The sequence below is a fragment of the Aulostomus chinensis genome, chromosome 18, assembly GCF_037954235.1.
Source record: "Aulostomus chinensis isolate RoL2024-O1b breed Wild chromosome 18, RoL_Achi_v1.0, whole genome shotgun sequence".
NCBI lineage: Eukaryota > Metazoa > Chordata > Actinopteri > Syngnathiformes > Aulostomidae > Aulostomus > Aulostomus chinensis.
Window position 1 is genome coordinate 5,857,733 of NC_141337.1, and position 10,153 is coordinate 5,867,885.

The 10,153-nt window shown below is 42.9% G+C and overlaps 1 protein-coding gene across 6 annotated transcripts in view; it reads left to right on the forward strand.

Moving 5' to 3' along the window:
* Positions 1–9,946, forward strand: part of dock6 (dedicator of cytokinesis 6) — a 41,216-nt gene extending 31,270 nt beyond the window's left edge. For 2 of the 6 annotated variants that reach the window (XM_086184207.1, XM_086184208.1), the window contains 24 exons: positions 108–221; positions 296–466; positions 694–833; positions 989–1,158; positions 1,249–1,400; positions 1,689–1,871; positions 2,239–2,365; positions 2,450–2,534; positions 2,637–2,733; positions 2,840–2,974; positions 3,251–3,403; positions 3,526–3,684; positions 3,828–3,928; positions 4,019–4,211; positions 4,394–4,537; positions 4,659–4,790; positions 4,887–4,901; positions 5,641–5,766; positions 5,855–5,944; positions 6,447–6,683; positions 6,770–6,913; positions 7,044–7,150; positions 7,236–7,409; positions 8,478–9,946. In XM_086184207.1, the coding sequence (XP_086040333.1) occupies positions 108–221; positions 296–466; positions 694–833; positions 989–1,158; positions 1,249–1,400; positions 1,689–1,871; positions 2,239–2,365; positions 2,450–2,534; positions 2,637–2,733; positions 2,840–2,974; positions 3,251–3,403; positions 3,526–3,684; positions 3,828–3,928; positions 4,019–4,211; positions 4,394–4,537; positions 4,659–4,790; positions 4,887–4,901; positions 5,641–5,766; positions 5,855–5,944; positions 6,447–6,683; positions 6,770–6,913; positions 7,044–7,150; positions 7,236–7,409; positions 8,478–8,520 (3,192 nt within the window). In that variant the 3' untranslated portion in view covers positions 8,521–9,946. Of the gene's footprint in view, positions 1–107; positions 222–295; positions 467–693; positions 834–988; positions 1,159–1,248; positions 1,401–1,688; positions 1,872–2,238; positions 2,366–2,449; positions 2,535–2,636; positions 2,734–2,839; positions 2,975–3,250; positions 3,404–3,525; positions 3,685–3,827; positions 3,929–4,018; positions 4,212–4,393; positions 4,538–4,658; positions 4,791–4,886; positions 4,902–5,640; positions 5,767–5,854; positions 5,945–6,446; positions 6,684–6,769; positions 6,914–7,043; positions 7,151–7,235; positions 7,410–8,477 lie in introns of those variants that run through there. The other 4 variants (XM_086184210.1, XM_086184209.1, XM_086184212.1 and 1 more) reach the window with 3 other exon arrangements.
* Positions 9,947–10,153: the final 207 nt, after the last annotated feature.

Sequence of the window (10,153 nt, forward strand, 5' to 3'; positions counted from 1 at the left end):
GAACCTAAGTAACCAAATGTTTTTCTTTGGTTTGTTTTTCAAATATTTCTCTCTCTTATCGAGACCACATCCATCTCTCTCCTAATGTAAATCTCTCTCTCTCTCAGGATGTGGAGCTTGTGGAGAGGTTGAATAGCAGTCTGGCCTTCTTCCTGAATGACCTGCTGTCTCTCATGGACCGGGGCTTTGTTTTCAATCTCATCCGCTCCTACTACAAACAGGTGCTGCCCCCCCCCATGCTACACCTCTGCATTTTTTCATATCTCATACTGAGTCAAACAAACTTGTCTGATAGATTGCCAACAAGCTCCACACGACACAGAACCCCAGCTCTCTGAATGCTTTGAGGATGGATTTCACCCGCATCGTCTGCAGTCATGAGCACTACGTTATCCTCAACCTGCCCTGTTCAACTCTCAGCCCTCCAGCCTCCCCTTCCCCCTCCACCTCCTCCACCACCTCGCAGGTACAACAGCAAGTGGAAAAATGCAGTTAAACAATATTTCTGTCTGTCATCATTTCATTAGTAGGTCTCATACCTGACTAGGGCTGTGTTTGCTTTGTGGTGGAACTTGTCAATGAAAAACTCATCATATGAGTATCATGTGGTTAGACTTAAAGCAGTATTACCACTGTCTTACTTTTGTATTGCTCTGCTCAGTTTCAGTCTTCTGTCTGTTGATGTGTCCACAGGGTTCAGCATTTTCCAGTATGGTGCAAGACCAAGGAGTGGCCAGCATGTTTGAGCTCTCTGTCCCATTTCGACAGCAGCACTTCCTGTCTGGGCTGCTGCTTACTGAACTCTCTCTCATCCTTGATCCTGAAGGAGAAGGGTCAGCTATTTTTAGTTGCCTAAACAAAAATAATTCAGTTTCATGCAGTTCTCCCATTGGGATCTTCAGAGTTTTAAACTTTGAAATGAAGAGCAATGTAGCATGCATAACTGAGCAGTTAAAAAAAACAACTTCATTCTTTTTTTTATCTACAGGGTTTTCTTCCTTCATAAAAAGGCTATTAGTGCTGTTCACTCCCTGCTCTGCAGCCATGATGCAGACCCTCGCTACAGTGACCCTCAGGTCAGAGCCCACGTCGCTCAGCTCTACCTGCCTCTCATTCCCATCGTCATGGAGATCTTGCATCACTTGCACGACTTCTCTGGTCAGTGGGAAACATATACCGATACTGTTGGTGCCCTACACCACCTTAAGATGAAATATGCTTCATTTTCAGTGTTATTGTGTCTTGCAGACTCCTCGCCAGCTCGGGTCCGCCATGCCTCAGCCCACGCTGACGATTCTGACCCAGACAGTAGCAACACTATCAGTCAGTCTGTTGCCATGGCGATTGCCGGCTCCCCTTTGCCACATGTAAAAACCGCCCCCTTTTCACTCCCCACAGTGGTGAGTGATAGCAGCAGGGTCAGCCTGTTCCTCCAGGCCCAACAGGTCACAGACTGGCCTGTGTGTGGGGGCTGCTGTTGCCTTCGACAATCACTCTGGCCTCTCTGTTACTCCACACAAACACTTATTCAAAAAGCACTTGCTTTCTGTTATGATGTTAATCTAACTGAAGTACAGCCACTCCTATTAGCTTGTCAGACAATCAGTTTTCTTTATAACTCTGTCAACATCCATCTTCTTTTGCTCTAAAGCAGATTTAAAGTGAGTTTGTATGTTTGTCCTCAATAGGCTGGGCGCCAGTCCAGCTCTCTCTCTGCCGAGTGCAGTAGGACTCTTCTGGTGTGTTTCCTGTGGGTGCTGAAGAATGCAGATGCAGCTCTCCTGGAGCGCTGGATGTCTGATTTGTCTGTTCTGCAAATCAACCGCCTGTTGGATCTACTGCATCTCTGTGTCTCCTGTTTTGAATACAAGGTGCAATAACCTGGCAACAACACGCATGAGGACTTAATTACGCTTCTATCCATTTTCACATGCTTAATTCATCCAGTTCAGAGCTATAATACATACTGGGATGTGGGCTGTTAGTTGGTTCTAGAATGGTACCTATTTTTATTGTCAGTACTTAGTTTATTTTTGATCATTCTTTTAAAGTAAATGTTGTGGTCAAAGGTCACAGTGACCTCAAGGAATACTTTTTTGCCATAATTCACATACTAATTAGGACACTAGGTGGTAATTCCTCCACCCCATTGCTGTTGGCTGGAAATTTACATATAAATAACAGATTATTAGGTTGTTTGTTTTTTAATCTTCCTTTTCATGTCTGTGGTTGTTGCAGGGTAAGAAGACTCTAGAGAGGATCAACAGCTTGACCTTTAAAAAGTCTCAGGACATGAAGGCCCGTCTGGAGGAGGCCATTCTCGGTACCATTGGAGCTCGTCAGGAGATGGTGCGCCGCTGCAGAGGTAATGAGCATGAGATGTACGGTAATATGTCACCTGTGTTTACAAGTCTGTGTTAATGGAAATGTTTATTGTTTGCACATCCAGAAAGGAGTCCTTACGGCAGCCAGGAGAACGTCAGGTGGAGAAAGAACGTCACTCACTGGAGACAGAATGCAGACAGGGTCGATAAGTACGTTTCTGACATAATAATGGATAAATCATACACAGAGCTTGTGTCTTTATCAAAATGGCTCATTAATGTTGATCATTTTAAAATGATACCTTTAACCAGGACTAAAGCTGAGATGGAGCAGGAGTCTATGGTGGATGGAAACTTATCAACAGAGGCATCTCTGATAGTCCTGGATACACTGGAGATTATAGTCAAGGTGAGACATGCTAGATACCAGCAGCTTGCTTCAAACACAGTGTTGTGTGTTGTTTGTCTAATGAAGAACATTCTTTGTGTAATTTATTGTACCTCTCCTGTCTTAGACTGTGGTAGCATCAGAGCTGAAGGAAAGTGTGTTGGGTGGCGTGCTGAGAGTGCTTCTTCATAGTATGGCAGGCAACCAGAGCGCCCTCTTCCTGCAGCACTGCTTCACTACACAGAGGGCTCTGGTCTTTAAGGTACACAAGGGTTTTAAAAAGTCCAATGTTTTGTTTTGTTTTTAAGCTCCAATAATTGAAATATTTGAGTAAATGGATGCACTGTGAACATTGATCTACCAACACATTTTGACACCTTTTAAGAAAAAGTTATTAAAAAGTCAAACAAAATTGTTTATGTCTTTAGTCCTTCTCAATTTTTCATCTTTGTTCTTACATGATGCATTCATCTGAAATTGTAAAGAAAAAAAAAACAAAATAGGAGTAAAAAAAGTGAAAGAAAGTTTTTGTATTAAGTTTCCAGAGATGCTGTTTGAAGAGGACACAGAACTGTGTGCAGACCTCTGCTTGCGTCTCCTACGTCACTGCAGCAGCAGCATCGGCTCTGTCAGAAGTCATGCCTCTGCCTCTCTTTACCTGCTCATGAGGCAAAACTTTGAGATTGGAAATGTAAGTCTAGACAGTCTTGGTATAACCTTGCTCCTGCCCTTAAACAGACACTTAACTGACGTTTTTGAGCAGGATGATTGTGGAATAGATGGTATAATAACCTTTTCTTTGTCCTCTATCAGAACTTTGCGCGTGTAAAGATGCAGGTCACCATGTCGCTGTCCTCGCTTGTCGGAACATCACAGAACTTCAATGAGGAGCATCTTCGTCGGTCACTCAAGACCATCCTGACATACGCTGAAGAGGATGTAGAGCTGCGTGACACACCCTTCCCAGAGCAGGTAACGGATGAGACGAAGTATGGCTGTGTGGCCATCGTCACTCTGTTTTATGCAAAGAATCATTCACTCAAGCCATCATGCTGTGTGTACAATGACTAGGAAAGCCTTTTTTGATGTACTATGTTGTACCTCTGAACCTGCAGGTCCAGGACCTGGTGTTCAACCTGCACATGATTCTTACCGACACAGTGAAAATGAAAGAGCATCAGCAGGATCCAGAGATGCTGATTGACCTGATGTACAGGTAACTGAGATGCATATCATGAAGGCTGGCAGACAAAAATTAAAGCACCGATATTCATGACAGCATTACTTTCACTCATTGTCATATCAGAATCGCCAAGGGCTACCAGAACTCCCCAGACCTTCGTCTTACATGGCTTCAAAACATGGCAGGCAAACACTCGGAGAGAGGGAACCATGCTGAAGCTGCCCACTGTCTGGTCCACAGTGCAGCTCTGGTGGCAGAATACCTCAACATGCTGGAGGATTGTCGTTACCTTCCAATTGGTTGTGTCACATTTCAGGTCAGTGCTTGTCTACAACACACAGGGGCAGGGGTATGACAAAAAGGGAATTTTGCACAGATGATATACTTTACCATTCTATATAGAACATAGAGACAAGTAGCTAAGGAATGAGTAACGAGGTGGAGCATTAAGTTTCAGGCCTGCAATTGAAATCAACTGTTAGTTTTGCCTTCCTGCAGAATATTTCATCTAATGTATTGGAGGAATCTGCAGTATCAGATGACGTCCTGTCTCCAGAGGAGGAGGGCATTTGTGCTGGGAAGTACTTCAGTGAGTTAGGCCTGGTGGGCCTCTTGGAGCAAGCAGCTGCCTCCTTTAACATGGTACGACTCACATTCCCCAACCACATGGTGACAGGCTGCATGCTAACATAGCACGTCATTAATATAGCTGAAGGCGCGTTATGTGAGAGCTACATGGTCTTATATTGTGCTGTAAACACAGGCTGCCATGTACGAGGCCATAAATGAGGTGTATAAGATTCTTCTGCCCATCCACGAGGCCAACAGAGACTTTAAAAAGCTGGCTACTGTCCACGGGAAGCTGCAGGATGCCTTCAACAAAGTCTACAATCAGGTAGGTTTAAGATTCATAAATCCAGAGCACTTCACAATCTTGATGAGAAAATAATCAACTTCATTCTGATTTTTTTTCTTGTATGTTTCTTCTCAGAGTTCAGGATGGGAGGTAACAACTTCTTTATTAATATTGTGAAAGTTTTGCATATTTGATTGAAGGTGATACCCAACACCTGAAAAAGCTAAAAAAAAAAAAAAAATCAATTTACACATGTCAACATGAAACTCCTCCAGCTGATTATCTAAATCAAGACATTAACTTTTCTAAAATGTTTATTTGAGATATGTAAATGAGGCATGATCTGATCCGTCTACATTAGATATCTTCTCATAGCATCATCTCTCACCTGAAGATAAAAGAATGACTAAATCATTGCATTTTTCATTGATAATATATTTTCTCTTCCCTGTTGCTTGGTCTCTTCTCCTGCTGTGTGATTGACGGGTGAGTGACAAAACTTCCATATTCACAGGGTGGAGTCAGACTTGTGTTTGGTGCAGTGCTGCAGCTAAATGTTATCCTAGATATGTGTTGTTCATCTGTCCCTGAACATTTTGTCATTGTTGCACAATAAGTGGAACAGTCATTTCAGCTTTCACACATGGAGGGCTGATGTGAATCTTTTTTTCTTGTTTTTTAAATAAATTGTCACCGCCTAAAATATAGGTGACCTGATCTAAATCACGTGTGCCACTTACTTTTCATTTTTACCTTATTTAAGTGTTTATACTTTTTTAGACTTTCCCAGGCTACAAGAATAAGAGGTCATACAGTATAGGATCTGTGTTGAATTAGTATAATCAGTATCATGTTTTATTTTCATAACTTTTCAACTCCTCAGCAACAGAGAATGTTTGGGACCTACTTCCGGGTGGGTTTCTATGGCTGTCGCTTCGGGGACCTGGATGAACAAGAATTTGTCTATAAGGAACCATCCATCACCAAGTTGGCCGAGATCTCCCACAGACTGGAGGCACGATATCTACTCATGAAACCAATAAATGTGTCAGTGGTGATTTGTGAGAAACATTTGTCTAAAGATGAATCTCTCTGGTGCTCAGGAGTTTTACTCAGAGAGGTTCGGGGATGACATGGTGGAAATTATTAAAGACTCCAACCCAGTGGACAAAACCAAACTGGATCCTAACAAGGTAACTTGAATTGAAAGCTGAATATGGGTCTGTTACGCTTTGTTTCAAATAGAGTTATTCGGTGTCTGTAATGCCCCCTACTGGGGAATGTATTTCTGTACAGATGGGTAGACATGTCATCTGATTAGATGTGGGTGACGCACATGGAGCACTACAGACATGCCAATAGTTTCTCAGCCTGTTAGCTTGTTTTCAGTCCACACTGTCTATACCCATTTAGCTGAAATCAGGGACAAAATATGATATTTCTGTTTTTTAATATGGTTAGAGACGTTCATTGTTTCCCCCTAGTTGTGTGAAATATGTAGATGGGACTCGACAGATAGCAGGAGCCCGCAAGCTAACTTTTAGTTTGTTACAAAAACTGGACCAAAAATAATTGTGAGGCAGCTTTGTAGATATACCAGAGATTGTGGAATGAATGGACTTCTTGTTGATTTGAATCTGTTTACAAAGCTACTTGGAAAGGAAGCAGTGGTAAACATCACCGTCATGTTTTCAGGCCTACCTCCAGATCACCTACGTGGAGCCTTTCTTCGACACATACGAGCTAAAGGAGAGAATCACTTACTTTGACAAGAACTACAATCTGCGAACCTTCATGTACTGTACACCCTTCACTCTGGATGGCCGTGCGCACGGAGACCTGCATGAGCAGTACAAACGCAAAACCATCCTGACGGTGTCTCATGCTTTCCCTTACATCAAGACTCGCATCAACGTTATCCACAAGGAGGAGGTAGGCCCCTTCCCCTTGGGAGTCATACAGCGTGTTAGCTGGGACAAAGTCAACCTGGAGTCTTACTGTTGTTTTCACGTCCCCAGATCATTCTTGTCCCCATGGAAGTAGCAATTGAGGACATGCAGAAGAAGACTCAGGAGCTCGCCTTCGCGACAAACCAGGACCCAGCAGACTCAAAGATGCTGCAGATGGTGCTGCAGGGCTGTGTGGGCACCACTGTCAACCAGGTGCATCATTGTTATGTTTTTAAAATCCTGCATTTCCCTGTAATCCAAGTGGGGTTGAAATTCTGGCTCGGTGTTTATAGTGGTGACAGACATTCCTTAGCAGATATGTAACGGTTCCTCCCCCTCACAGGGCCCCCTGGAGGTGGCGCAGGTCTTTCTCACCGACATTCCTGATGACCCGAAGCTGTTTCGCCATCACAACAAACTGCGCCTCTGCTTTAAAGACTTCACTAAGAGGTGATGACACACTCCAAATCCCAGATGTAGACAGTTGTGTAACTCATAAAAACAAACGCCAACCTCCTGTGCTGTTTTCATGCAGGTGTGAGGATGCCCTGAGGAAGAATAAAGCCCTGATTGGGCCGGATCAGAAGGAATATCACCGAGAGCTGGAGAGGAACTACAATAAACTGAAGGAGGCTCTGGGTCCTCTCATCAACCGCAAGATCCCCCAGCTATATAGAACCCTTCCAGCTCCGACTACACAAACACAGCGGTAACCTGAGACTTCAAACACACACACACATACACACGCCTACGCATAGAGACACACAACATAGGCTGAGGCTGCTTCTCTAACCCCATCAAACCTTCAGTCAAGTGGAGGAGTAAACTATATCATACTCAACGTCGTCATCGTGCACACAGAAATGCAACATAAATCAATAATAAAAGTTGATGATATTCCTGTTTGACTCTGGAAACCACCGCCATATGTTTTCTGTTATCATCTGCTTTGGGCATTAAGCATGAGCATGTGAGCGACTATGAACTGCTGGTTTATAATCAAAAACAGTCTGCAGCACCTGTCAGAGTCATACTTTTATACTCATAGACTGAAGACACATTTTCCAGAGTTACTAAAGAGGGAAATATAAGTTAAAGCGAAGCAAACCAAGCCTCTCCAAGAATATGCTTGTTTTTTTTTTACACAGTCATTTTACATAAGCCTGGAGGGACACTTTCATGAGCATAGAGATACAGGAAGACCAACCCGACACATAATATTCTGTATGTTGTATGGAGCAGCGTTGCAGCTCCAGTAGGTTATGGTGGTAATGACAGCCGTGTCACAGACGCGCTCCATCTATGTTTGCTGTCAGTCTCTAAAAGTTAGACAACCGCATTTCTGCTGTTTAAAGAGGGGGTGGGGTTAACGAAGCATGGCCTTGAGAATAAAACGACTCTCACGGTAAGTCAAAAGTAAATCTGGCTTTCTGTCTCCTCATATTTATCTTTTTAATCTCACAATTGCGTTGTCTCATGAGTTTAATTTGTTTGATCTAAATTGCAAGTTTTTTAAAATCTGATTTCAACCACAACTTTTTTATCTAATAATTTTTACTTTCTCAAAATCATGACTTGCTTTGATTATCAAGTCTTGTTTTTTTATGACGGAAATGAGCTTTTCATAGAGATAGATGCTCATTTAGATTGTTCAGTTACTCATTCACTACCTGACTCAAATTTTATTTCAAAAATTAATCTTATACTGTATGAACAAACCATTCATTATGTTTTGGATTCCTATTTTCCTCTGTTTGGTCTTCCCTCTGTCCTGCAGGAACTCCTACAGCAGGTCCAGTCTTCGTAAAGTCGACTGTTGAAGCTCCAAAAACTGGATGAGAACAACAAGCTTTACAAATGAGCCACATCTCATCCCGTCTGTTGCCCCCCACCTCCCTCCGCACACCAACTGTCACACGTGCCGTCCTCTCCCTCATCGAGCCCCCTCCCACCCCCTAGAACCCTGTCACGCTGTAATCCCCCTGCGACGGCCACCACACACATGCATAGACACACTTGTCACTTCTCTCCCCTCTCCCTCTCTCCCCCGTCGCCGCCACTCTCACACCTCTCTGGGAGAAAAGCTGGGCTGTTTGTACTGGAAGGTTATCTGCACTGTAAACATCATGTGGAGAAACACTCTTAACCACATTCAAAACCAAAAGTAGTCTCATCACTGCAACAGAAAGTTCTCTTTCTTGACTTGAGCTGGTTTTAACTTTGGATCTTAAGAGGCTAGAATCCAAATCACTGGTTTATACGAGAGTTTATCCGTTATTATTTTGTAGTCTCTTTGTTGTTCTATGGCCTTTTTTAAACTGTTCCTGCTTGCATTCACTGCCAGACTTATTAAATAGTCCCGGGGAGTTTTCCTTTGTTATCAACAGACCAAATAACTGACATTCCTTCTTCTTCACGCCGTCTCATGTATCTGCCCATCGCTCATTATATAGGGAGGAGGTGGGATTGCTCTGCTGAAGACTTCAGGTCCCAGCTAGGATGTTCTACAGCATTGTATGTGTGTGTGTGTGTGTGTGTGTGTTTGTGTGTGTGTGTGTTAAAGGCAGGATTCTCTTGTAATGCACTGCACTAACTTCAGATAATTATTCCAGGAGCGCTGCCTTCCTTCACCTACACAAATATGTCCAGTCTGATAACTGTAAACTCCTCTCTAGCTGCTGCTGCTGTGGAGAAGTGTGTGTGTGCGTGTGCGTGCGCGTGCGTGCGCGTGCGTGTGCATGTGTCGACCACCCTGGTTGTGGAAGATTTCCTGTTGATGTAGCCATTCCAACTACTGTACCTATTATTATATTGCACTATTGTAAACAGCAGCACATTAACACTGTTGACACAAAAATATCTGTGCTTTTATTATATTTCAAGGCTTGAATTTTTTACCTATTAGATAGCCTTTTTTTTTTTTTAATTTATTACTCTGTATTTTTTACTGGCCTCTATTAAATTTCTTTTCCAGAGCTTCTGGTCAGTTTTTATTTGTGGGTGTACTGAGCCAAAAAGAAATGACCTCACCAGTGTAATCCATCACTCCAGTCACACTGGAACGTTCAAGTATTGTGAAGGGAAATGTCTACATTTAACTGTAAGTTCATTGAGTTGTTATAAACGTATTTATCCGCACTATTATATTCGTTCTTTTGGTAAAGTCAAAGAACTGTATTTTCTGACTAAGGAGTTTATGATTTCACCTCCTTCAGCCGGTGTCTGCCTGGCTGTAGAATTACGCCTCAATTACGCCTCGGTGGAAGCATGTAGCACCCTGCAGTCCCCTTGTTTTTCTTTCCTATTTCAACACATGGAACAAAGCAAAAAACTAAGATGTATGTTCCTATAGACTCTTAACCATGTGACACACAGTAATGTACATAATGTATGTCAGTTAATTGTTGGATAATAACTTTCCTCTACTCACAGCAGTGGACTGATCCCATGAAG